Raw genomic sequence first — 24,607 nt, forward strand, 5'->3', positions numbered from 1 at the left:
TACAACTGCCCCATATAGCTGGGTTACATCTGATAGGAAGAGGAGAAGTGAAAAGGAACAAGCACATAAAATACACTGCAGAACAAACAGCCTTGAGTCACACTGGCCCTCTGGGAAAGGATCACTTCCTCCTCTCGGAAAGATAGAATCGTCACATATTAAAATGACCACATGCATGTCGCTTGGGAACATTTGTCTCTCAGGAACTTTTAACAGCTTCTTGTACAGTTATGGCAACTGAAGCAGGAGAACCAAAACAATTTAGATGGTCTCTGCAGTTGCCATTTTCCACAGCCTTGACTAAAGCCTTTCAAAGTTGGATGAAATTTGATAGATGTTGCTCTCTCATCACTGCATATCTATCACTGGATGAATATTTACCTGCCTTGCTACTGTTAAAAAGATACAAGCAACCTAATGCATAATCATTCCATAGACAGAAAGTGTAAAGAATCTCATCTATGAGGAAATGGAAGTACAGTATGGGTTTAACCAAGACAAGCTTATCTCTCTGTGAAGAAAGACCAGTCTGTGAAGAAGACACACTCATAAAAACATCTCTGTATAAAGGTGTTGTCACACTCTTCCTCTCTTTCATAACTAAACAAGGCCATATGTAGCAAGCAAAAATACCATTATTTTCACTGAAATATCAAGAAATGGGTGACGCTCACCTTTCACACACAGACACTCAAATCTGACTATTTGACAGGTCTCGGGATTCTTCAAAAAGGAAGTTCCCTCTTTTGATTGCATACAGAGAAATAAAACTACATTGTAAACATATCATCCAATCATCCTCAGACTGGTGAAAGAAAATATCCAAAGACTATATGTAATGTCAATCATCATGAAACAGGACTTTGATATGGAGCAAGATAATAGCAGTGAATAGTGGGTGGGCCGATTCTGAACAATAGTTTCTTGTGAGTGTCTTTCTCTCTGTGTTTATCTTCTTAATTCCTTATAAAATTTGATATCCCACCCTCCAGTCCAAGTAGCACTTACAATTTCAATAGAAAAGTAAACAAACTAAAGAGCAAAACCAAACTTAACATTAAATGCATCGCTTCAAGTGCTGTAGTTATTCTTTTATTGTTAAAAGCTGCCTGCAGGGCTCTCTAAGGTTTATCTTCTCTCAGACTAATTGTGTCTTGATGGGGGAAGAGAAATGGGATGAGAGAGTATGGGACCTGTTCCTGGAGAGGAGCCCAATGGCCTGGGAGCTGCTGATCTGGATTCTGGAGAGAAGTTCAGCTGATTGTCAAGAGATAGCCCCAACTCAGTGACAGCAGTCATCCCAAGCATGGTAAAAAAAAAGGTGTCTGATTCTGTCTCGGTTCCATCTCCTGTTAGTGAGGCCCCTCCCAACTCTGGAAAGGCTTATGTTGAGGCAGTGAATTGGCTGTGTTCACTCATCTCAAATCACATGGCATCAGCATGAGCAGACCCAGCCCACAGAAGTTTCCCCTAGTTTGGCCAGTCGTTTGGCTCAGAACATGAGCCACATGATTGACTCTGTCCACCCTGCTTTTCAAAAGGGGAGCCTGGGATGGTGTCAAGTGTTGAGACAACATCTTAGCTCACAGCTAGCCATAAACCTTGGAACTCTGCTTTCAGTGCTTGTTTGCACACCGATCTATGTTTGGGCTTTGGAATAAGGCCTTTGAAAATAATCATGCCAAGAGTCCAAGTACTGTGTCTGCAAGTGGGACCCAGGACATGAATGAGGGCCCACAAGGATGCCACAATTTGACAGAAACTGGTGGCTGTCAAATGCCTTTGTGGGGAGGGCGTTCTTCTGGAGTTAGAATTCCCCTAGGACTCCCAAACAGCAGATGGCTCTTTCTGGTGACAAAAAATGTCCCTAAACCTTTTTTAAAGTAGTAGAATGAATGAATGAATGAATGAATGAATGAGCAAACAAACAAACAAACACCCAGCACCTGTAGAAGGAATTTGTTCGCAGAGCAGAATGTGACAACCGACTTTTCTTGAGTTTCAAGCTGGACCTGATCCCACAAGAGTAGCTACATTTCATAGAAGAGAATGTGAGCCAACCAAAAAAACTTCACTCTAGCAAACAAAGAAGAATGTGACCTTGAATGCTAACAAGGCAACAAGGACTTGTGAAACCTCAACCTCATTCTCCCAGTTATAAAAATGATTTTATTTAATTACTAGCCGAAGGAGTTTCCTGCTGAGCAGCAATATTGTGAGTTGTTGCCTAACTGTGGTTTGATATTATTGTGCAAGAGAATTACTGATTAACTGTAAGGGAAGAAAACATTCTTATCTTCCATAGGTATGCTATGCAATTCTGATACAATGCAGATGCAATCTTCATTTATGGGTTTTCTCTTTTAAGCAAACATCATGAGCGAGCCCATGGTTTTAATTCCACCAAATACTCTGAATACAGAGAAACAGCAGCTTCTACTATTCCCCCACCTTGAAATGATCCAGTACAGTAATAAAAATTTAGCAGTTTTTTTAAACACACACGCAATTAATAAAGCTGCCAGTATGTTTAGAAAATGTAAGAGCTATTATCTTGCCTGCTGATCAAAATGGGGTTGTGGCTGGAGAAGTATAGTACTGTAGTATCCTAACTGGAAGATTTAGTTCTCCCTGTTATCTTTCTTGGAAAATACAACATAAAACTAGTTAGACACTATGTGGCCAGATCAAAACAGGAATAACTAGAAAACACCTATTTTAATAATAAATAATGCAAAACTACTCTCTGCCCCCTTTTAGGGTGGTGGGAGAATTACTGAAACTTAATTATAAACTCTTAAGAACTGATAGTAATTTGTGTCACCCACCACTAATAAATTTTCAAAACCCTGGGACATAGAAACAATTTTAGGGGAGTGCCTCAAAACACACAGAGTGTATTTGTCAAGCCATCAAGAAAATACACCCATCACCACGCAAGATTATTTCGCAAGAGTATGTGGTTTCTTAGTACCTCCGTGCTTAGAACTGAAGGACTGGCACTGTGCTACTGAACAATAGTGACATCTGCTGGATAAAATAAGCTATCTTTCCCTTGGCATTCATTTTCAGGTTAATAGCTCCGTTTCTCACTTCACATCACAGAATGCTGACAATGAGCCCATAAGTTATTCTGTCCATTTTCTTTCCTCTTAAACTGAAAATATGAGATTTTCTCCAAAGCTCGTAAACATTGTTGGAAATCTTTGGCAGATTTCCCAAGTGCTTTGGAGTTTTAAAGCACATAAACATTGGTGGAAATCTTTGGCAGATTCCTCAAGTGGTTTGAGAGTTTTAATGCCCTAGTGCTGTGCCAATAGCTCAGCAACTCCTTGTGAGACATGAAAAAGTGATGGTTACACTGGAAAGAAACAGATACGCAGGAGGAAGATTGTGTTTTTGTTGTCTTCAGCAGTTCTTCAAAAATCAAGTTCTTTTGGGCTTTCTTTTCAGGGAAGAGATGGTGGGAGTTATAGTCAAAGGAATTCCAAAGAAGAGAGATTTCCGAAATAAATCCCTGGTTCTGTTCTTACCACAGACCACTGAAGAATAAATCTCCATGTCATTCATGTTATGAATTTTTCAGACAAGCACTTGCCAATGTCATGGACTGGCCAGATGCAGAGGAATGGTGTGTGTGTGTGTGTGTGTGTGTGTGTGTGTTTTACCAGCACATCTTAAAACATGAAACATAACATTTCAAAATATCAGAGTAGAACATTATAGATGACAAAGACTGCAATGTTTATTTTTTTATTAAAAAAATTATAATCATCATCATTCATCAAAACAAAAGATCATGGTAGTGTATGAATATTAGAACACTGAAATTCAAGTAAGAGAAAATACGCAATAAAACTCTGTACATGTGTTGTACGCGAGGTATCTTTACAAACAAGAATATTGGGGGTGGGGGTTAAGTATTTGGGAACTATCTCCACAGCAACAGATTTTATCCCTTTGGCAAAAATGCCATACTTTTTGGAAGCAATGGCAGGAGATGAGGTAATTTTACCCGTTCAAGGAAATTCATAACATCATTGCTGTTCAGGAGAAAATTGATTTGATCATTTCTGTAACGATTCGAAACTATTTAAAAGTGAAGCAAGCAGGGATTTTGTATTGCCAACACCAACAAAAGCTGCTTCCTGGAGGAATCTTATGCAATGCTATGCCACTCCTGTTTCACAGTCTTAATGCACACAAAAACCCTTAAAGGCCCCAGTGAGTGGATCTATGGCTCAGTCACGTTCCCTGTTCCCAATTGCATTTAATTAGAAGCCTTCAGCTCAAGATGTGGCTGGTTGGTCCAAAATTTGTGTGTGAAATTCAGCCCACACCCATATTGTTTCTTGTTCCTCGATGCCCACCCAAAAAACAGCGACTTCAAAGTGTCTCTGGGAAAGTCAGCAGGAAACTATTTCCCCCCTCAGGGCAGGCTTTGAGAAGCCAGCTGTAGAGATTTTGTGTGTGTGTGCTGGGTCCTGTTAAGAGCCAGAAGAAGCCTGTTTGGGCTGAAACATGACATATATTTACAGAATAAGTTAAATTAAACTGAGGAACTCCTTGCCAATAGAAGTTTGATAAGCCTTTAGAACAGGTGTGGGGGAAATTTGGTCCTCAAGGTGTGATGAACCACCACTCCCATCATCCCTGGCCATTGACCATGCTTGCTGGGGCTGATGGGAATTGTAGTTCAGCAACACTGGGAGAACCAGCTTGATTTAGAGCATGGCATTTTGTACCAACCAGTTTTCATTGATACATTCTTGATGTTTTCACTGTTGCTAGAGTATTGTTTTTATGTTGTACACTGCCTTATTATATAATTTATGAAAGTGCAGTTTGTAAATATTCCAATAAACAAGGTAAATTCATATATAAATCCCCATAACTAAAAAAAGAACCCGTTTAATTTAAAAACAAGAGACTTACAGTGAATTCCATGGTGCTTGCTCACTCAAAAAGGCTGGTCAGGAAAGGGAAAGCGAATAGCAAGGCTATTCAGGATGCAAATGCTCTCCTGAGGCCGGGCTGTGTTGGTATGGCTTTCAAGGAAACAGCTGTGCACACGCTCAGAACTATTGTCAGTGATTCTGATAGGCTACTTTGTGTACCACAGCTGCAGCCCTACTTATGTGGTAATGAGGCAGTATGTTAATCCCTGCATCCTGATTGGCTGGATTGCCATAATGACAAGAACGGGAGGGGAATTTGCAAAACAGGTAAAGTTAAGGAGACAATAGTAAAATACAGTTTTTCAAATGTTTTTTCTGTCTGGAGATGGATGAATCTCCGGGCCACAGCAATATAGTTTTGGGATGGGATTTGCTGGGTGCTGCAGCAGATTGGCCAGAGACTGGAAGATACACTGAAATATCTCCAGGAATCTCTCTAAATTCAGATCAAAGGATACAGAGTAATAAAAATAATACTTTTATTATTTATACCCCACCCATCTGGCTGGGTTTGATACCCCACCCCCAGAAAGAATAATGGGAACTGCAGTTTAAGGATGCTAGGAATTGTAGCTTTGTACAATTGTAACTAGTTTCCAGAGTACATTGGGGAAAGCCATATACTTCAAATGTATGGTGTGGATGTTATCATAGTATCTGTTTAAGCCTCTGAACAGCCTTGTGTGGGTTCCAGTCCTTGTTGGAGGGTAGGTTTAAGGTATTTGTTGTTTTCTGTGGTTATAGATGATCTTAATATATGATCTATGATTTTTGGGTAATGGTGGATACCTCAGTGAAAATGTCAACCCAGTGTGTGGCAGCCATTTTAAAAAAAGCAAATTCCATGTTAGGAAAAAAGATTGAACATGAAGCTGCTAATATCATAATGTTGTCATGCGGCCCTATGATGGGGCTGTATTCACAGTGCATAGTTCTGGTGGCCACATCTAAAAAAGAATATGGAAAAGGTTAAAAAAGCGGGGGCAACTAAAATGATAACAGGGCTGGACCAACTCCCCATGAGGGAAAGTTACAAAATGTAGGGCTTTTAGCTGGGGAAAAGCTGCATGGGGGACACAATATACAAATTTAATTAATTAATTAATTAATTAATTATTAATAATAGAGATGTATAGCATTTTGCATGGTGTGGGGAATGTAGATAGGGAGATGTTGTTCTTTCAGAAGAACAGAACCCAGGAATATTCAATGAAGCTGCATTTTGGAAGATTCAGGGCAGACAAAAAGAAGTGCTTCACAAGATGTGGCAATGGCCCCCAACTTGGATGACTTTAAAGGGGTTTAGAAAAATTATTGGAGGATAAGCATCTAGTTGTAAAATGTGAGAACTGGATGCTGGATTTAGATACATCTTTGGATAGATTCAGGAAGGGCCTTCTCATGAAACCACAGCTTATTGTTTAATCCTTCATGTCAGCTTGAATAGCTGCGAGACTCTTCTGATATCAATGAAACCAAGCGTGTATTTTTCATTGTATTTATTAGAATTTATGAAATCATATAAACTTATTAAAATATACTTTACATTTCAAAATCCAGGAAATTAAAAAGTTGCCTATAAAAAAATAAGCATCTACTACAAACAGCAGCAGCTACAAAAACAGCTTAAGAAGGTGCAATAAAGTCGATGAAAGTAGTGCAAGGGCAATCCAGCTTAGCTCCCTGATATTTTGCAAAAATAGAGATCGCATATACAGTATTCAAAAGCATTTTTACACTGGTGGTTCCTTAACGTCAGAGACACTTTTTAAAGAACCAGATTCAAGAGTTGCTGCTTTATCATGACGACTGTCTACTGGCAATATAGCAACATATTGGTATTGGGTACATCAAGCAGAACCTCCAAAAGACAAAAAAGATACGCCATCTTTTCTGTGTATATTTGTATTATTAGGCCTATCTTATGTTGAACAGACCATAAACAATCTACTGTGCTGCTCATTCTGATACGTTCTCTTTGGACAAGCCACCGCAGGTCACTATACTGTGACTAACCCATAACACCTTGGTAATTGCTGAGGAAAACTGGAAGGAGACACAGGAACAGTGCAATTCAAATCTACTTTCCCCTTTGCAAAGTATAATAGGTTAAAGATAATCCATTGGCATTTGTATGCATTAATGAAAGCTACATAAAAGGTAAAGGTAAAGGTAAAGGTACCCCTGCCCGTACGGGCCAGTCTTGACAGACTCTGGGGTTGTGCGCCCATCTCACTTAAGAGGCCAGGGGCCAGCGCTGTCCGGAGACACTTCCGGGTCACGTGGCCAGCATGACATCGCTGCTCTGGCGAGCCAGAGCCGCACACGGAAACGCCGTTTACCTTCCCGCTGGTAAGCGGTCCCTATTTATCTACTTGCACCCGGAGGTGCTTTCGAACTGCTAGGTTGGCAGGCGCTGGGACCGAGCAGCGGGAGCGCACCCCGCCGCAGGGATTCGAACCACCGACCTTTCGATCGGCAAGCCCTAGGCGCTGAGGCTTTAACCCACAGCGCCACCTGTGGCTGAAGAGACTTCTACAAGACTAGCACGGTGCTACATATGGAGTGCGCATATCAGGCAGTTGAAAGCTACCCTGAACTATTTTTTATTAAGTTTGAAGTATTTTAATGCTGCCCCTCAATTAATCCCAGGGTAGTTTGAAAAAAGAAAAGAAAAAGAAAACATAATTTGAAAAACTAATTTCTCAGGAGCTTAGCACCATCCTAAACAGATCTTTTCTAAGTAATGCCAGTTTTGGATTAGGTCAGGCATAGGCAACCTTCAGCCCTCCAGATGTTTTGGACTACGATTCCCATCATCCCTGACTATTGGTTCTGTTAACTAGGGATCATGGGAGTTGTAGGCCAAAACATCTGGAGGGCCGAAGGTTGCCTATGCCTGGATTAGGTAATTGAGGATTAGCTAGATTTAATTTCCCACAACAGCACTGGGGAACTTGTCCCCACTCACACCCCAGATGTTACTGGACTTCACCTCCCATTAGACCCAAAGAGCACAACCAATGGCCAGAAATGATGGGAGTTGCAGTCCACCAACATCTAGAGAGTCGCAGGTTCCCCACTCACCCTAGAGAAATATTGGAAACATATTTGCAATGGAATAATAACCATATGCCATTTAACCAATGGTAAGGGAGCTTTACAGCGGAATCCTATTCATTATTCCCTGGCTAGTGTGTACAATACTGCAGCCTCAACAGATCAGTTCACTAAAGAAATGCACACCTCCGTGGGACAAACGCATTCTGACAATTTAACTGAGAACTGGTATCCATTCATAGCTTTGTGCAAGGGGGTCACCAACCTCTGGGGGCCAGTGGACACCTTTGGAATTTAGAGCAAGTACTATGGGGGCACCAGCCACAAAATGGCTGCCATGGGGATCTGACGTAACACAAAATGCCTTCCACACCAAAAAGGGAAGGAAATGAGACAAGACCACAGAATGGTGTGGTCATGCCCATTGATGGAAAGGAAGCACCCAGCTAGTGTGGCATTCACTGAGAGAGCTCTTTGCACCTCTCCTCTGTTCAGAACAGAAAGGAATGTGAATCCCCAAAGATGGCATCCAGTGAATACGGACCTGTTTGTAAGAGGACATGTTCAATGTGAGAGAGGCCAAGGCAGTATAAATAGGAACAACAAACAGTTTCTTATGCACTGTAGATTTTTGAAGGACCTGCTGTAGGTGCCATAGGAGGTAGTTGGGCACACTGGTGCCAGCCCAAGGCAGCGCATTGGTGACCCCAGGCTTATGCCACGAAACAGTCAACTTATTAGCATGATACTAAACCTCATGAGTTGTTCTGGGTAGTTATTTTATCCTTTTAGAATTTCACAATTACTCCAATATAATCCTATTCTTCTACTTCTGCGACTTTTCTTACTTCTATTGCTGTCCTTGTGTCCTTGTTGCTTTGCTATAGTACAGTAAGCCCGCAACTTACGTGCACATTTTGCTTTATGCGCTTTGCAATCAATATTTTTTAAGGGGGGTGAAAATGGAGTGATGTCCGGGAAAATGACTAGCAATCCCACCTGCCATTGAACCCAATGTGTTTTGACTATACACTATTTTGGCTTTGGGCGCAATTGTGAAATGTAATTCCTGTGTATGCTGAAGTCTCACTGTACTATTCTTCCTGTGGGTTATTTGGTTCCCTTTTATGACTGTTACTTTTATGAGAATCATGAAAATGTAATTAAAAGCCAAAGGGTATCTAATAATGCAGTACCAGAGATAAATCTGCATTACAGTAGCACCCTGATTCTAAATGGCTTAAAAGTGCCATTTGTCTAAATACAGTCAAACCTCGGTTGTTGAACGTAATCTGTTCCAGAAGCCCGTACGGCTTCCAAAACTTTCGACAACCGAATCGTGGCTTCCAATTGGTCATAAGAGCTTCTTGCACTCAGCGGAAGCTGCGTCAGACGTTCGGCTTCCCAAAAACATTCGAAAACTGGAACATTTTGGTGTTCGGAAGCTGAATCGTTCAAAAACGGAGCTGTTCGGGAACTGAGGTACTTATTTTCAAGTAAAAGTGCCTATGTGCACTTAGTTGGCAATTAAGTCCCACTAAATATAGTGGGTCTTGCTTCTAAATAAGCATGCATATAACTGGGTCATTCAATTAGCAAGGACACTTTCAACTCACATAAATGGGATGAAATGCTGGGTTCATGAAATCAAAACAAATATGAACCAAAAATCAGACCAACCCTTTGAAAGAGAACAGAACCCAAACCTTACCTGAAGGGATCTGTTAAACCTGAACAGGACTCTAAATTAAGCATAGAGGTTCAAGATAAGGGATCCATCCATTCATTTTTAGTGTGATAACACTCACAGGTCAACACTATCAGGCCAAAAGGAATCATGAGCATGTGAAATCTGTATTGGGAAGATTTTTACACATCTCGGGCTTGTCCTGAGATTTGTCCTCTTAAAAGATTAGGCTGTTCAATAGTATAAAAAAGTCTAGTACTCTAAGCGTGCAAATTAAACATTACACTCTTGTATCAAGTGTTCTAGTTCTACTGTAGGCATACTTTAGGGAAGTGCCACTTCATAATACTTACAGACAATGGCTGATACTTAAGGTACAATAAACGAATTTTCTGTATATCCCATGAACTGAAACAATTCCAGAGGTGTGCTGAACTGGGATTAAACAAAAACAGTGAGATGGATTCAAGTTACCCGTATTGCTTAAAGAGGACAACATGGACATTTTCTTTTCTTTTTTACATGAAAATAAATCATGTCTATCCTGTCCAATGGATTTCCTGATCACCTGGAACAGGAATAGCATATTCATGCTATGAGGAGTATGAGGCTGCCATGTGCCCATGTCTCTTCCCTCCATCTCCAAGTAATATTAAGGCTGCAATCCTATGCACACTTACTTGGAAGTAAGCCCAGTAAGGCTTGTTTCCATGTGGACATGTATAGGCACACACAGTTAACCAAGATAGAAAACAGCATTGGTAACTAGATGGATAACATGTCTGAACTGATGATGTCAAGGCAGTTTCCTGGCTCCCTATGCCTCAAGGACCCCAATCCTCAAGAAGATCAGCTGCAGCAAAAAATAAATAAAAAATGGGGTGGTTGAGTTGGTGGGTAAAATACCCTTGACCTTCAGCCCTGGCTGGATTGAGAAGCAGGTATTCAGATATGGCAGTGAACTTGCTCCTTCCTGGCCCCATTTTGGCTTGCTCTGATAGATGTAGCACTTTGTTTACCAGAGTAAGCCTCCTTGAACTCTGTGGGACTTCCATCTGCAATACTAGCCCTATACTTCTTCCTGTTCAGAGAACTGGGAAGCATTTAACAGTACTTAGGAGGTCATGGCTCAAAAAGGCAGTTGGGATGGGGGGGAAAGAGATTTGAGAACTTGATTAGATTCATGCGAGTATTTTTCTAAGCACATGCCTTTTCCATGCTCTGAGCACAGCCCACCACACTGCATCAAAGGAGACACCTGAGTTTTTGGAGCAACTTGTTTTAGAAGTCTGGCTACATAGGACAGCTGCTCATGGGAGAAGCTGAGTATTTATTTAGCATTCCAAAGTATCCTTCACCCACAACAGGCAATGAAGGCTGGAGAGACCTTTCCCTTCTCTTTTTCTACCCTCTCAAGGAGAAAGAGCTCTAGGAAAATAAACAAGAACAGCTCGTCAGAGGAAAGAAGTCATATCATTTTAAAACCTAGCTAGGCTCACAGTGACTGTGTCTTTGGAAAGAAGCGGTTTCTCGTATTGGAAATATTTCCAGGCTCATCGGTCAGACTTCCCCACAGTTGCAAGTGAGGAAGCTGTGCAGTGCAAGTGACTAAGCTGTTTTTTTATAGACTAACAACTTCTTTGTGCAATATTCTTACTGTACAGTCGTACCTTGGAAGTAGAACGGAATCCATTTCGGAAGTCTGTTCAACTACCAAAACATTCGGAAACCAAAGCACGGCTTCTGATTGGCTGCAAGAAACTCCAGCAGCCATTCGGAAGCCCCGTCGGATGTTTGGCTTCCAAAAATAGTTAGCAAACTGGAACAGTCACTGCTGGGTTTGCAGTGTTTGGGAGCCAAAACGTTCGGGAACTAAGCTGTTCCAAAACCAAGGTACAACTGTATATTCAGAGAGTACTGACATGTATAACATGTTTTTATTCTGAATACTGAATATGCATTAGGAATTTTATTTATCACAATTATGTGCGCAATCAAAGTGACGTCTGGTGCTCTTACTAAAATACAATCCACATACTAAAGTACATTGACACTAGGAAGTTCTGGGGTGACTGGATTTGTGTTTCAATGAATGCTTCATGATATGCTTTTCACATTAGCTAGCTGAAAATAAGGTGCATACAGGGAAATGCTAGCCTAATCTGTTGCATATTGTACTTGGTTTTACTGATGTTTCCATCTTGACTTTTCAATAACAGAATTCTAAATGAAAATAGAAATGGGGTAGCATCCAGGTTTAAGGGTAAACTACATGAAAACAACACCATTTGTGTTTTAAAGAAAAACCGGCTCTGAGGGATGAAATTTGGAATCTCCTGAACATTGTTCTATTTTTATATCTGGTGATGAAGACACCAATGTAACTATGCATGGGAACTTGGCTTGGGTTACACCAAACAGGAAATGTTAGCAATGAACAAGCAGTGAGGAGAAAGAAAGATACAAAATGCTGATCACACTGATACCATCTCTGTGGTTTAGCTGACCATATTACACACAGACATGCTGCTCTCAAAAATGCAACTCTAACACAGTCAAATGTGAGTGCGGGCAACACCTGCAGAACAAGTCTTGTTGGTTGTAAAACCCTGATTCATCCAGATTCTAGTTCATGTGAACATTTTATGATTATACATACATTTCAGACATTTTCATGTTATGTTGTACACATCCATCGCAACTACTGCAATACAATGTCATTTCATGTCTGAGCAAGGCTTGGCTTTCTGTTTTTGCACCAATACAGTGGTACCTCGGAAGTCGAACGGAATCCGTTCTGGAAGTCCATTCGACTTCCAAAACGTTCGGAAACCAAGGTGCAGCTTCCAACTGGCTGCAGGAAGCTCCTGCAGCCAATTGGAAGCGGCGGAAGCCACATCGGATGTTTGGGTTCCAAAGGACGTTCACAAACCAGAACACTCACTTCCGGGTTTGTGGTGTTTGGGAGCCAAAACGTTCAAGTCGCGAGGCATTCGTCCACCAAGGTATGACTGTACCAAGAAAGATCTCTATGCAAAGACCTGCTGCACCTGACTTCTCCACTATAGTGAATGGGATGTCTATGACAAGCCCACAAATCCAGGGCAATAGATCAGGCTGCTTGTTGTTTTGTGTTGCTACAGTATATGTAAACACTGTTCCAGAATTATTATGATAGGCAAAAACCACTTATGCCAAAATGCTTGGATTTAAGTTGATAGACACATCAATCCTGAGAATGTATACTAACATAATTTGCAATGGCATGGGGCAGTGTTGATGCATCATCAGCGTACCAGCTTATTGTGGGTCTCTGGAATGCAGTAGCTTCTGGTGCATCCCACTCTTAGTATATAGGGGCTTAAACTGTCCACCATCCTTAAACCCAAAATTCTGGCAAAACTGACAAGTAGGTGCTACTTTAATTGCATAGTTAAACAGACAGACATTCAAAACATTTTGCATAGTACTGAGCATGGGTGCCATTGCCTTGGCCATTGTCTTTTCTTTTCTTTGAATCGTAGCAGCTGAATAGGAGCAGCCAATATGGCCTTTGCTCTGTCTACTCAGGCACAATGTAATAATATAAAAGATATATATTGCTATAAATACATTTTAAGATCTGCTTCACCAAAATATAGAAAAATAACTATGCCAAAGCAACAACTAGTAGAAATAACAAAACAAAACGGGAACATTACCAGATTGAAACATGAACTGGGCACACACTTCAGCCCTACCTGTGCAGGCGCAAGTCTCCGTCTTTGCTAGAGAGAAGTGCCTGGTGCCAGAGTTGGCACATGGGAGCACCATCTCCACGAAAAGGAAAGGTGGCGGCGAATTATTTAAAATAAATACTCAAGTGCTTTGCTCTCTTTCAGCAGTGAAATAACACCCCACCTGTCAAATTTCATTTCCTGTACTTTTTTTCGAGTTTTGATGCCACTTCCGAATGACCGTTCCGGAACTGCTAGCTACTACACAAAGGGCACCTCCGACTGTCCACCACGTAGGCAAATGATTGAGGAAAAGAATTTGGAAGATAAAAGCAAACACCACGTCCATTGTTTTCATTATAGCAACAGGACCAGCTTTCTCTATCTGTAGTGCTTTTGTAAGGAATATTTGGCCACCTAGACCCAACACTCCAATTAATACCAAGAGAAATCTATCTATGCCACAGTTGGGTAAACTCCACTCACCCATTACGAAAAGTGCTATTAGGCAAACTATTAACCCAATTACTGCATAATACCAAATGGACAAAAAATAATGCACTGATTTCCCCACCTTCCTTAGTATAACAAAAGTTGACGCAGCAGCTACGGCACTTGAAACAGCTGCTATTGTTCCTTTCAGGCGATCTCTGTACTCTTCTTCTATTCCAGCAACTCTGGATCCAAATAAAAAAGGTGGTCTTGCAATAAGCACCACTCCGGTGATTGTAAACAGAGTGAAAAGAATATCCCAAGGACTATACTTCTCCTTGAGAAATATCCAGGCCAGTAGTGACGTAAAAACTGGGCTGCTGAAAGTAATGACTGTAGCGTCAGCAAGAGGCATCACTTGGAAAGCATAATAGAGAAGAATCATTGCACCAGAGCCAAGCAATCCTCGAAAGAAAAGAACGAGTCGTTTGCCTTCTGGTCCCAGAAATCCTGTTCTAAAATGAAAGAAAGAGAGATGTGTATAATTTAACTCATGGCTTAAGGTTTCCATATTCATGCATCAATAGGACTTGCAGTGCATTTCAGATCACAGAATGTTAAATAACACTATGATTTTTCCAATGCTGACACTACTAGGACACTTTCACGTTCCAATAGTGTCCCCAACTTTGATGCATTTTGATCAAATGGTTATAAAGACTCTTTGGCATTCCGCTCTTAGTTTGTAGCTAGAAGCCTGAGATGCAGCAGCTGGGTGACTTGAGGAACAACTTGTTATTTCCAGGACACATGGAGACCAGCCAGCCAGCATGTGAAAGGGCACCAGCAGACATCAGGGAAGGTTGTTATCAAAGGCTCCTTTGGGTCATTTTATTGGGTGGCAGGAAGACTATGAATTTTAAGCTTGTAGTTGCATGGGGCAGCTTGTTGGGCTTTTCATTTTTGGAGCAACTATCAGTATTCTAAGTATTCCTGTTTTTATTATACTTTTTAGAATGTTTTTGGCAGTTTCCATGGTCTTCAACTAGTCCAGACGCAAGACTCACCTCTGACTTCTAACCTGTACCATGGGACCCACTTTCACATACAGTATTCACTTTTGACTTATACTAACAGTGCTAAAAAGGTACATTATTAATCCTAAAAATGGCAATTCATTACCTTAGCATTAGAACTATATGAAAACCAGTGATTTTTACACTTGTTCTGAGCCAAAAGGCTGAGAAGCTATTGAAAACCAGTGGGTTCTTTTTTTAAAAGACTCTCAATTTCAGTGAAGCATCTGGGCATGTTTGTTTTTTCAGATATAATGATAACAGGTATTCCAGTGACTCTACAGTGGATGACGACTGTATTCACTGTACACCCTCATACCCTTAAAATCTGCTTATTAGCTTGTTTTCTGGTGAACTATAAAAGCAAAGACTGCTGTGCTGAGCTCTATGTTTGTGTGTTGTAGGCTAGATTTTAGGGTATTTGAGGGAATCACTGCGGCTTCTGTTCTGGAGAACTGAAGACACTTCTGCATTCTAATCACTGCAACAGACACTTCTGCATTCTGGTCCCCAGCAAACATCGATTATGCAAGAAGTCTAGAAAGCCACAGGAATAGATCGGAACATGGATGGAGCCCCCATTCCAGAGAGTTCCCTTACTATGGGCATAGCTACAGGAAGGCGGGGCATACATTTGGCTAGAAATATCTTCCTCTTGCCTTTCTCCTGCCACTTTGCAGCACTCATTGAAATTGATAAAATGAGTGCCCCATCATAATGATGTGTTCTAGCCCAAACACTGCATGCAGTGCTCTTTTGGTTTGGTCAGCTGTAGCTGGAGTCCAAAATGGCAGAAGCAGCATTGCGACCCACAGATTGAAGACCTACATGTTTGCCTTGAATCCCTGAATAATTAGAATGGGGGGTGGTGAGAGCAACCTTAGTTATTTTTGTTCACATAAGCATTTCTCATAATCTCTTCAGGCCTCTAGCCTCACTGAGTGTGGGAGGCAAGGTTGGTGAGCTCATTAGTCTTCTGCCCAGGGAAGGCTTTTCTCTGCCCCTGCTTATATTGTTTCCCTTGCTGATTTATGGCATTTTGTTGAATCCTTACTGAATACTTGGTCCAAAAAGCGGTATACAGTTGTACCTCAGCTCCTGAACGCCTTGGAAGTCGAATGTTCCGGCTCCTGAACAATTGAAAAGCGGGAGTGTTCCAGTTTTCGAACGTTCTTTTGGAAGCCGAATAGCCGAAGGGGCTTTTGTGGTTTCTGATTGGCTGCAGGAGCCAATCAGAAGCTGTGCTTTGGTTTCCGAACGTTTCAGAAGTCAAACAGACTTCCAGAACAGATTACGTTCGACTTCCGTGGTTTGACTGTATAAATAAATGGCAATAATAATAATGACCAAAACAACAACAATAAATAATTCAAAGTGCATTTTTTCTTAGCCTTGCCTCATATAAAGGAGGCATAATACTCACCTGTAGTATATTAAACCAGGAAGGACAAATGTCATTTGGAAAACACATCTAATGGCACTGACTTCCACTGAATGCACACCTTCAATTTTCTTGAGGAATAAAGATGCCACAGAGAAGAGAAAGGCAGACAGCAGCGTATAGAACAGGCCAAGCCCTGGACAGGTCCTTTTCCCCTTTATTCCTGGAACAAAACAGTTTCCAGTTAGCAATTAACAATTTAGCTGTAATTTCTTCAACTGAATTTGAAACGGTTCTTTAAAAAAAAAATGTCTACTGTACTTTGAGGAGGGAAAGAAACAAAAGAAATACGTTTAGTGCAATTGAAGGTATACGGTTGGGTTTTTTTGTAAAAAGTTAACAAAAAATTTTGACATGATGCTATGGACTATAATTTTACTCTTTCAAAAAGTTCTATGTTTATCTGCATGTTGCATTTTTTCAACTTTTTTTTAAAAGCAGTCTCAGAGTGGGATGTATAAATCCATGCACCATGTTTGCAAAATAGGTCCATTTGCCACATTCATTACATAGCCCAACCAACCATTCTGATAAATTTTGGCATCAAGAAATATTAACCTGCGTTCCCGAGGCTATACGAACGAAAATTACCGTAGGCTCAAGCATCTATCCCAGTGTTTTCCCAAGCATTGTTGGGTAATACTTAAGAAACCAACTTTACATCTTATTTGTATTAGGAAAAATCTTGAGTTGTTAAAGCAAATGTAAAATATTAGTTTTCTTATTTAACTGTAATGAATAAAGATATAACTTACACCCACTAAATATGGTTATTTCTACTTGTTTCATTATATATACAGTGTGATACCCTATTATTTTACAATGAGCTGGCTACTTAGAAGAAGTTATCCTGTTGTGCAAATATCTTAACTCTAATATCCCAATAATATGAACATAACTCTGGGTAGAGGTGGTAGAATGCCACCAGAGTTTCTTTCCCACATTTATATCCAAAACAAATATAATGCTGTTTTGTTAAAAAATATATATATAAAAGAACCTTGAATCCTGGAACTGTTAGCTGTGTAGGGATACCATCTAAGAAGATTAGAGAGGCAACAGAGTTATCTTCAGAAGAAAGCAGTGGTTTGGCAGGGCATTTCTGTCGGTTGCTAAGCAACTTGGAATCACAACCTGGAAGCTGATAAGCAACCTGGAAGCTGAGAATCAATGTTTTCTAACATTCAACTGCTGTGAATCCAAGGTGACAGAATATGCACAGACATGCTTTGGCTGCCTTGGTCCCATAGTCAAAACAAAATAAAAAAATTATTTGCAGTAGCACCTTAGAGACCAACTAAAATCTCATACCCAGGCTTCCTCAAACTCGGCCCTCCAGATGTTTTGAGACAACAATTCCCATTGTCCCTGACCACTGGTCCTGCAAGCTAGGGATCATGGGAATTGTAGGCCAAAAACATCTGGAGGGCCGAGTCTGAGGAAGCCTGCTCATACCAATAACAAACTTAGTTGGTCTCTAAGGTGCTACTGGAAAGTATTTTTTAATTTGGTATGAGGAGTTGGACATGGATTTTACCACGGTTAAGTAGACAGGGTCCTTTTACCAGCCTGCCTGCATGAAGGTGCAAACAACTCTCTTCTCGATAAAATCAATTCCTGGGAATAAAATCTGAGCACTTCTACTTTTAGCCGATTATTTTGAATCTAAAAGTCATCTGGTTAAGTTTCCCACTTAACACAACACTTTCCTCGTTTTGTCCTAGAAGAGGAATCTACTTATGGAATTCCCTGGAGGCATTCCATGGAGCAGAAGGGGAGAAATTTGGTTCAATTTGCATCTAAAGGCAAACTGTATCAAATTCGCACTTCCTAAAACAATGAAAGAATCAAAACATTGGCATCCTCCAAAATTCACGCTCATCCAGAATTTGCTGTGTAGTTCTCCAACCAAAGAATGCTTATGCATATATTAGGGGGGGAAGTGTGCATACAAATGAATATATTAGTGAAAATAACATGCAAAAATTCATAACATTAGGAGAAATTGATTGCAAAAATGTGCTCACTAGTCAAAACTGCACATAAAAATGTGTCAGGAAAAATTCACACTAAATGCTGAAGAATTTTCAAGAGGATTTTTTTTAAAAAAAAATTCACAAATTGCTAAAGAAATGTAGAGAACTGAGAGAACTGAAACCAACAACTCTTCCATCCTTTTGCGCAATGGGTCTGTTGTGGCCAAGTCCCCAGAAAGCTTTATCATCACTTCTGAGTAAACTGGAATTTTAAATATGCTTTAGTACAGCCTTCACCAACCTAGTGTCCACCAGATGTTTTGGACTACAACTCCCATCAACACAACTGACTGGGGCTGATGGGGGTTGTAGTCCAAAGCATCTCAAGGGCACCAGGTAGGTGAAGACTGCTTTAGTATGTAAGAATATAGGAAGAGTTATGCCATAACAGACCCATTGCGCATAAGGATGGAAGATTACAACACTGGATCATGTAGCAACAGGATGTAAAAAGGATCCAACCAAGCTACTTAAAAAAAAACCTGAAATCAATACAGATAGCTTGGGGTTCATCCTATGACGTTGCATATTCTCATCTTGCGAAATCCACCATCTCCTCTCGCAATCTCCCTATCTCAGATTCTCTTCCTATTTTCCTAATCTATCTCGAAAAGCCCTTTCATTTTCTAGCCCTTTTTCTTCCTGTTTATCTGTGGAGATGTCCTCCTTACCTCCACATATTCCTAAACACCAGTTCTAGCTCATGTTCAGAACTTTCTCTTTGTTTTCAGTCTACTCCAAAATTCTAGACTGCCACAGGCAAACTTGGCACAACGTATAGGTTCTTCACAACACATTTGTCTTCAAAATCCCCAGAAGTTCTTAATATGGCGATTTAATGTGACCACATACTGTTGTGGTGGAAAGGCAACCAATAAATGAAATGAAATGAAAGTTACATCTACATGGGTTTAACTTTCACTGCATTTTACTGGCTTTCTATCAGACCAGTACAGTGGTACCTCGGGTTACATACGCTTCAGGTTGCATATGCTTCAGGTTACAGACTCCGCTAACCGAGAAATAGTGCTTCAGGTTAAGAACTTTGCTTCAGGATGAGAACAGAAATCATGCAGCGGCAGCAGCGGGAGGCCCCATTAGCCAAAGTGGTGTTTCAGGGTAAGAACGGTTTCAGGTTAAGTACGGACCTCCGGAACGAATTAAGTACTTAACCTGAGGTACCACTGTACTTGAAGCACCTGGGCAGTAGTTAGTAACAAACAACACCTGGGCCTCTAATTTGTGCATAATCTTATGCATGTCTATTCAGATTTAAATCCCACTGAGCTGAATGGCCCTTACTCCCATGTAAGTGTGTTTACAGGAGAATCCCCAGTTATGTGAGGGTTCTGTTCCTGGCCGCCGCATGGATCACTGGGATATGTGTAAGTGAGGATTCCCCCGTTCTGCCCCTACCCAACCCCCTTTCGGCACTGCAAATGGCGTGTGTGTCAGTGGAAGCGCATGTGCTGATTGTGCACAAGTGGGGAGACACCTGTACAGGAAGAGGCAAAATCTGAAGAACACATTTGGCAGGGGGGTTGGTTTCAAAATATCATCTGTGGCAGGTATATAAGCAAACTCCAGTAACAGTGAACTAAACAGGGCTGCCCACTCTCTTTCAGAAAAGCTCCAGAGAAGGGGCCTCTGTGACATATTGGAACAGAAAAGAATAGATTTCAAAGGATGCTAAATCTCAAGGCATATTACTGCTTGAGGTAAAGCATACACATCTCTGTTTAATCATAATGGGTTTTAATCTAAAGTGTTATTAGAAGAACAAACGTGCCATTCTCTCTCTGAACCTACAGTGTAGCTGTTGGCAGAGCTTCACAACATTAGCCAATACAGACCGATATAGATTTGATCCCTTAATTGCATTATTGCCCCAATTTGCTCTTGTTGTCCAATACAGTCCCACATTAATGGAAATTTTTGTCTGAAATATTGGATTAAAATAAGGGGACTCAGAATGGACTGAAGCTGAAGAAGGAAAAAAAGCCATGCTGATCTACAGAGTGAAGAATAAGAACAAAATATCAAGTTTCGGTGTAGTAGTCTACTTTGATAAAAGATAAAAGATAAAAGTGCCAGACTTCTGCACAGACTTCGTATATGACACTAATTCTCTGAAGTTGTTGCTGTATAAAAGGATGTTTAGGGATGCTGGAAAAGCGAACCTCTGCATTATTAACAAAACACCAAACTTTCATATAATGAAGGGAAGGTATCATAGTCAATTGTACTTTCTTTCTCTTTCTTTTTTTTAAAAAAAAGCTGGGCTGGTATTCCAGACTAGCAAAGCAAACACTGTAGAAACGAATGACCTTCTTACTGCAATTAAAAAGAAAGAAAAATATTATAGGTTTTAGAGCATCTGTCCTTTCAATGTAAACTTTAAGAACAGAATAAGATAACATTCCTCTCTTCTTCAAGCGCTTTCTTGGCAAATGCCTCCAACTCATTGGCAGAGCACATATCTTGCATGCAAAGGTGCCTCTATGTAGATCTGGGAAATATGCCTGCTGAAACCCCGGGGGAACTGCTGCCAGTCAGTGTCAACAATACTGAGCTAGATGGATCAATGGTCTGACTTTGTATAAAGCAGCTTCCCATGTCCCTATGTTCTCAAAGCACAGTAGGTTTCCATTCAGCACTGACAAAACAGTGACAAAAGGTGTTCAGTGCCAAAGCACAGCAAATAGTGACACCCACAATATCTCTGCTGGGTATATCAAGTTTTAAGACACAGTGTTATTCTATCAGTATTCCATTTGCCTAATGCTGTTTTATGGCTAGCTCCGCTCTCAAGAGAAGGATTAAAATGGAGAACTGAAATTACAATAAATAGGTTTTCTATATGGAGGAGCATTCAACCACACAAATCCTCATCCACCTTAAGTTTGAAGTGGCACAATCCAGACAACATCCAAAATAAGTAGGTCCCCAAAATGGGATGATCCTACAACCTACTCAACAGCTCCCAGAATGTATCAACGCCCATGCTGGATCAGGCCAGTGGCCCATTTAGTCCAGTATCCTGTTGTCACAGTGGCCAACCTGATGCCTATGGGAAACCTGTAAGTCGGACCTAAACACAACAGCACTCTCCTCTCCTGCAGTTTCCAGCAACTGGTATTCAAAAACATTGCCTCCAACTATGGAAAAAGAGTATAGCCATCCTGATTTATAGTCACTGATAGCCTTTACCTCCCTGAATTTGTCTAATCCTTTACATTATTGACAGACGCTTCAAAACACTGTGTGCAAGACCAGTGTCTCTGACTGTCATAGGAACTTACCACTAGAAATGCAAAATAATATTAAAGACTCTCTTGATTTGGAAAAGTGGTTGTGGCGGCAGCAGGGGAAAAACAAAATAGTTCATGTGTTATCTAGGTCTCTGGACAATCCTTTGCTTTGTAACGTCTCGCCAACTCGTATAAACTTGGACTAAAACTTCTACATAGCAGATTTCTCCGCAAGCTTAATCCTACAAACTATGATCGCTCTTGCTGAAAGCACGGTTACTAGCAGCTCACAAAATGCTAGGTTGACAAATCACCACTCTTTAAAACAAAAATGGTTATGTTCTGAGTGCCTCCCTTATGGCTCCAAGGGGTAGATAATTTTATAATTAAATATTAACATAGCTTTTCAATGTATGATTAAAATAAACAATATGAGATGGCTTTTCCATTGCCAGCCTGATTAAACATGATAGTTACATATGTTGATGTAATTATTGTGTACGTTAGCAAGAGAGTGTGCAAGTACAAATTATGCTGTAGAACAAAATATCTTTTGTTGCAGAATATATTTCATACTACAGTACTTCAGGTCGAGAGAGAGAGAGACACATAGTATAGGACCACCAATAGTTTAGTTACCCCTTTACAAAATATAACCACCCTTGTGTTTTCATACACAAGCTACATATCTTCCTATATACATAAAAACGTCAGGCTATCTACACACGCATCCCACTTTGGTGGATTTGTTGTACCCCATCACAACCAACCCTGGATTTACATGAAGTCAGGGTGCAGTAGGGGAGCTAAAGAGAAGGCAGGTTGCACAACAGCAGTGGCCATGGCATGGGAGAGAGAAGAGAGGGATACTGAGAGGGGGGAATTGGTGATTTCAAATAGTGGCAGAAGTCAGAGTAAAGCAGGGGTGGAAGGAAGAGGGAAATTGTGGTTTTAAACAACAGCAGAGGTTTGAATGAAGTACCTTCATACAATGGAATATGTGAGGGTTCCGCATCCTTTATCTCTCTCACATGAGGCAGCTGAGGAATGGAAGGAGAAGTCTAAGTACAGCGAGAAGGGAGAAATGGGGTTGGGAAGGTGAAAAGCAAGTTTGTCCTTATACGAGGAAGGGGAAGTTCTATCTTAAAATGTGGGGGAATAATAATAATAATAATAATAATAATAATAATAATAATAATAGTATTTATACCCCTCCCTCCCTGGCCAGAACTGGGCTCAGGGCAGCTAACACCAAATATATAATACATTAAAACACAAAATCAAATGATGGGGAAGTTGCAACCAGAGAAAGCAGAGACACAGCCCCTAGTAAAGGTAAAGGTAAAGGTACCCCTGCCCGTACGGGCCAGTCTTGACAGACTCTGGGGTTGGTGCGCCCATCTCACTCAAGAGGCCGGGGGCCAGCGCTGTCCGGAGACACTTCCGGGTCACGTGGCCAGCGTGACAAAGCTGCATCTGGCGAGCCAGCGCAGCACACGGAAACGCCGTTTACCTTCCCGCCAGTAAGCGGTCCCTATTTATCTACTTGCACCCGGGGGTGCTTTCGAACTGCTAGGTTATAATAATAATAATAATAATTTATTATTTGTACCCCGCCCATCTGGCTGGGTCTCCCCAGCCACTCTGGGCGGCTTCCATAAAAACCAAAAATACACTAAAATATCACAGATTAAAAACTTCCCTGAACAGGTTGGCAGGCGCTGGGACCGAGCAGCGGGAGCGCACCCCGCCGCGGGGATTCGAACCGCCGACCCTCCGATCGGCAAGCCCTAGGCGCTGAGGCCTTTACCCACAGCGCCACCCGCGTCCCCCCACAGCCCCTAGTACTCTATAATAATTAAATTGCAATTCCCCAATTCCTTACTCAATATCATACACATCGATTTTTACACATAAGCACAGGATTTTAAAAATTGGAAGAAAAGTAAAGCTTATTAGGGAATAGATAAGCTGTAGTAAGTGATCTTAGGAGGGCAAAGGTGTTAGAGACCAGCGATGGGAAAGGTTTCTCTTTACCTTTTCAACTTGCCACCATGATGTGTTCGGTAAAAGAACTATCCTGCCTTGAACAGGGCGCTGGCAAATTCTAGGTTAAGCCCATGCGCCCTAACTCTTAAAAGTTTTAAAACAACGGTGAAACGGAATCCCTAAAAATGCATTCTTTTTTTCCTTTTTTTTTTAAAGAGAGCCGCACGTGCATGGCACTGTATATAAACAGAACCACAAATCAAAGAACCAAGGAGGACCCAGAGAGAAGAAGAATTGTTGTTGTTGTGACTACCTTAAGCGGATGTATTCAAGGTTAGCAAGGATTTGGGCAGAGCCTAAAAGGCGCAGCTCGCGGGCACCTCGCGTGGAGAGAGGCAAGATGCAGCCGGCCTTGCCACGAGGCCAAGCGGCGAGGGAGCGCCGACTCACCCCGAGGGCGCACCAGAGCACGGAGACGCCCGCCGGTCTGAGCCTCCGCCCGAGGCCGAGAAGAGGCGCGCAAAGCGTGCGGCGTTGCGCCTCCTCGCCCTGCCTGTTGCCAGCTCGCCACCCTCCTCTCTCCCCGCCCCGCCTGCCCTCACCCACCGGGCGTCCCGCGTCTCCAAGGGAAACTTCCTCGGAAGCAGCCGCCGTCGCCGAGGCTGGCAGCGCCCGCTGCCGCTTCCAGGTCGTGCACCTGGCAGAGCCCGCCATCCTCGCCGTTCCTGTCGTGGCCCCCGGGAGGAGGGGGATCTTCTGCCTCCCGCCGCCCTCCTCCTCCTCCGGCGGCGGCGGCGGCGGCGGCATCCTCCTCGCCGCCCTGGCGCTGCACCATGAGGACCGCTCCTCCGGCTCCGGCTTTGCCACAAACTGCTCGCCGGCTCTGTCCGGCGAGGAGCCGGCAACTTCGGTGCGCGTGCGCGGCATGCCGGCCGTGACACCGCCCCCCGCCTGCCTGCCT

The 24,607-nt window shown here is 41.8% G+C and overlaps 1 protein-coding gene and 1 long non-coding RNA gene across 4 annotated transcripts; one reads left to right on the forward strand and one right to left on the reverse strand.

Moving 5' to 3' along the window:
- Nucleotides 1-7,572: 7,572 nt before the first annotated feature.
- Nucleotides 7,573-24,603, reverse strand: SLC35G1 (solute carrier family 35 member G1). 2 transcript variants are annotated; one of them, XM_079976377.1, is made up of 4 exons: nt 24,253-24,603; nt 22,640-22,697; nt 16,353-16,533; nt 7,573-14,368 (listed from the first exon to the last, which is right to left on the reverse strand). In XM_079976377.1, exons 1-4 carry the CDS (start codon nt 24,571-24,573, stop codon nt 13,609-13,611), a joined length of 1,320 nt encoding a protein of 439 aa, XP_079832503.1. In that variant the 5' UTR covers nt 24,574-24,603; the 3' UTR covers nt 7,573-13,608. The 2 variants fall into 2 exon arrangements, with proteins under 2 accessions (XP_079832503.1, XP_079832504.1); XM_079976378.1 differs by lacking the exon at nt 22,640-22,697 and having other exon boundaries at nt 24,253-24,590.
- LOC307216362 lies at nt 17,450-20,765 on the forward strand. 2 transcript variants are annotated; one of them, XR_013839063.1, is made up of 2 exons: nt 17,450-17,574; nt 20,322-20,765. It is a non-coding gene; the product is annotated as an uncharacterized lncRNA (long non-coding RNA). The 2 variants fall into 2 exon arrangements; XR_013839064.1 differs by lacking the exon at nt 17,450-17,574 and adding an exon at nt 19,732-20,124.
- Nucleotides 24,604-24,607: the final 4 nt, after the last annotated feature.

The sequence above is a fragment of the Podarcis cretensis genome, assembly GCF_951804945.1.
Source record: "Podarcis cretensis genome assembly, chromosome: 5".
NCBI lineage: Eukaryota > Metazoa > Chordata > Lepidosauria > Squamata > Lacertidae > Podarcis > Podarcis cretensis.

Bases quoted from the DNA above. Each gene is read 5' to 3' on its own strand.
- SLC35G1 (XM_079976377.1), bottom strand. From the start codon at position 24,573: ATGCCGCGCACGCGCACCGAAGTTGCCGGCTCCTCGCCGGACAGAGCC. The intron at 16,534-22,639 runs GTACTTCATTCA...GTTTTGTTCCAG, and splicing joins ACATATTCCATTGTATGAAG to GAATAAAGGGGAAAAGGACC. The intron at 14,369-16,352 runs GTGAGTATTATG...CTTTCATTTTAG, and splicing joins CCTGGTTTAATATACTACAG to AACAGGATTTCTGGGACCAG.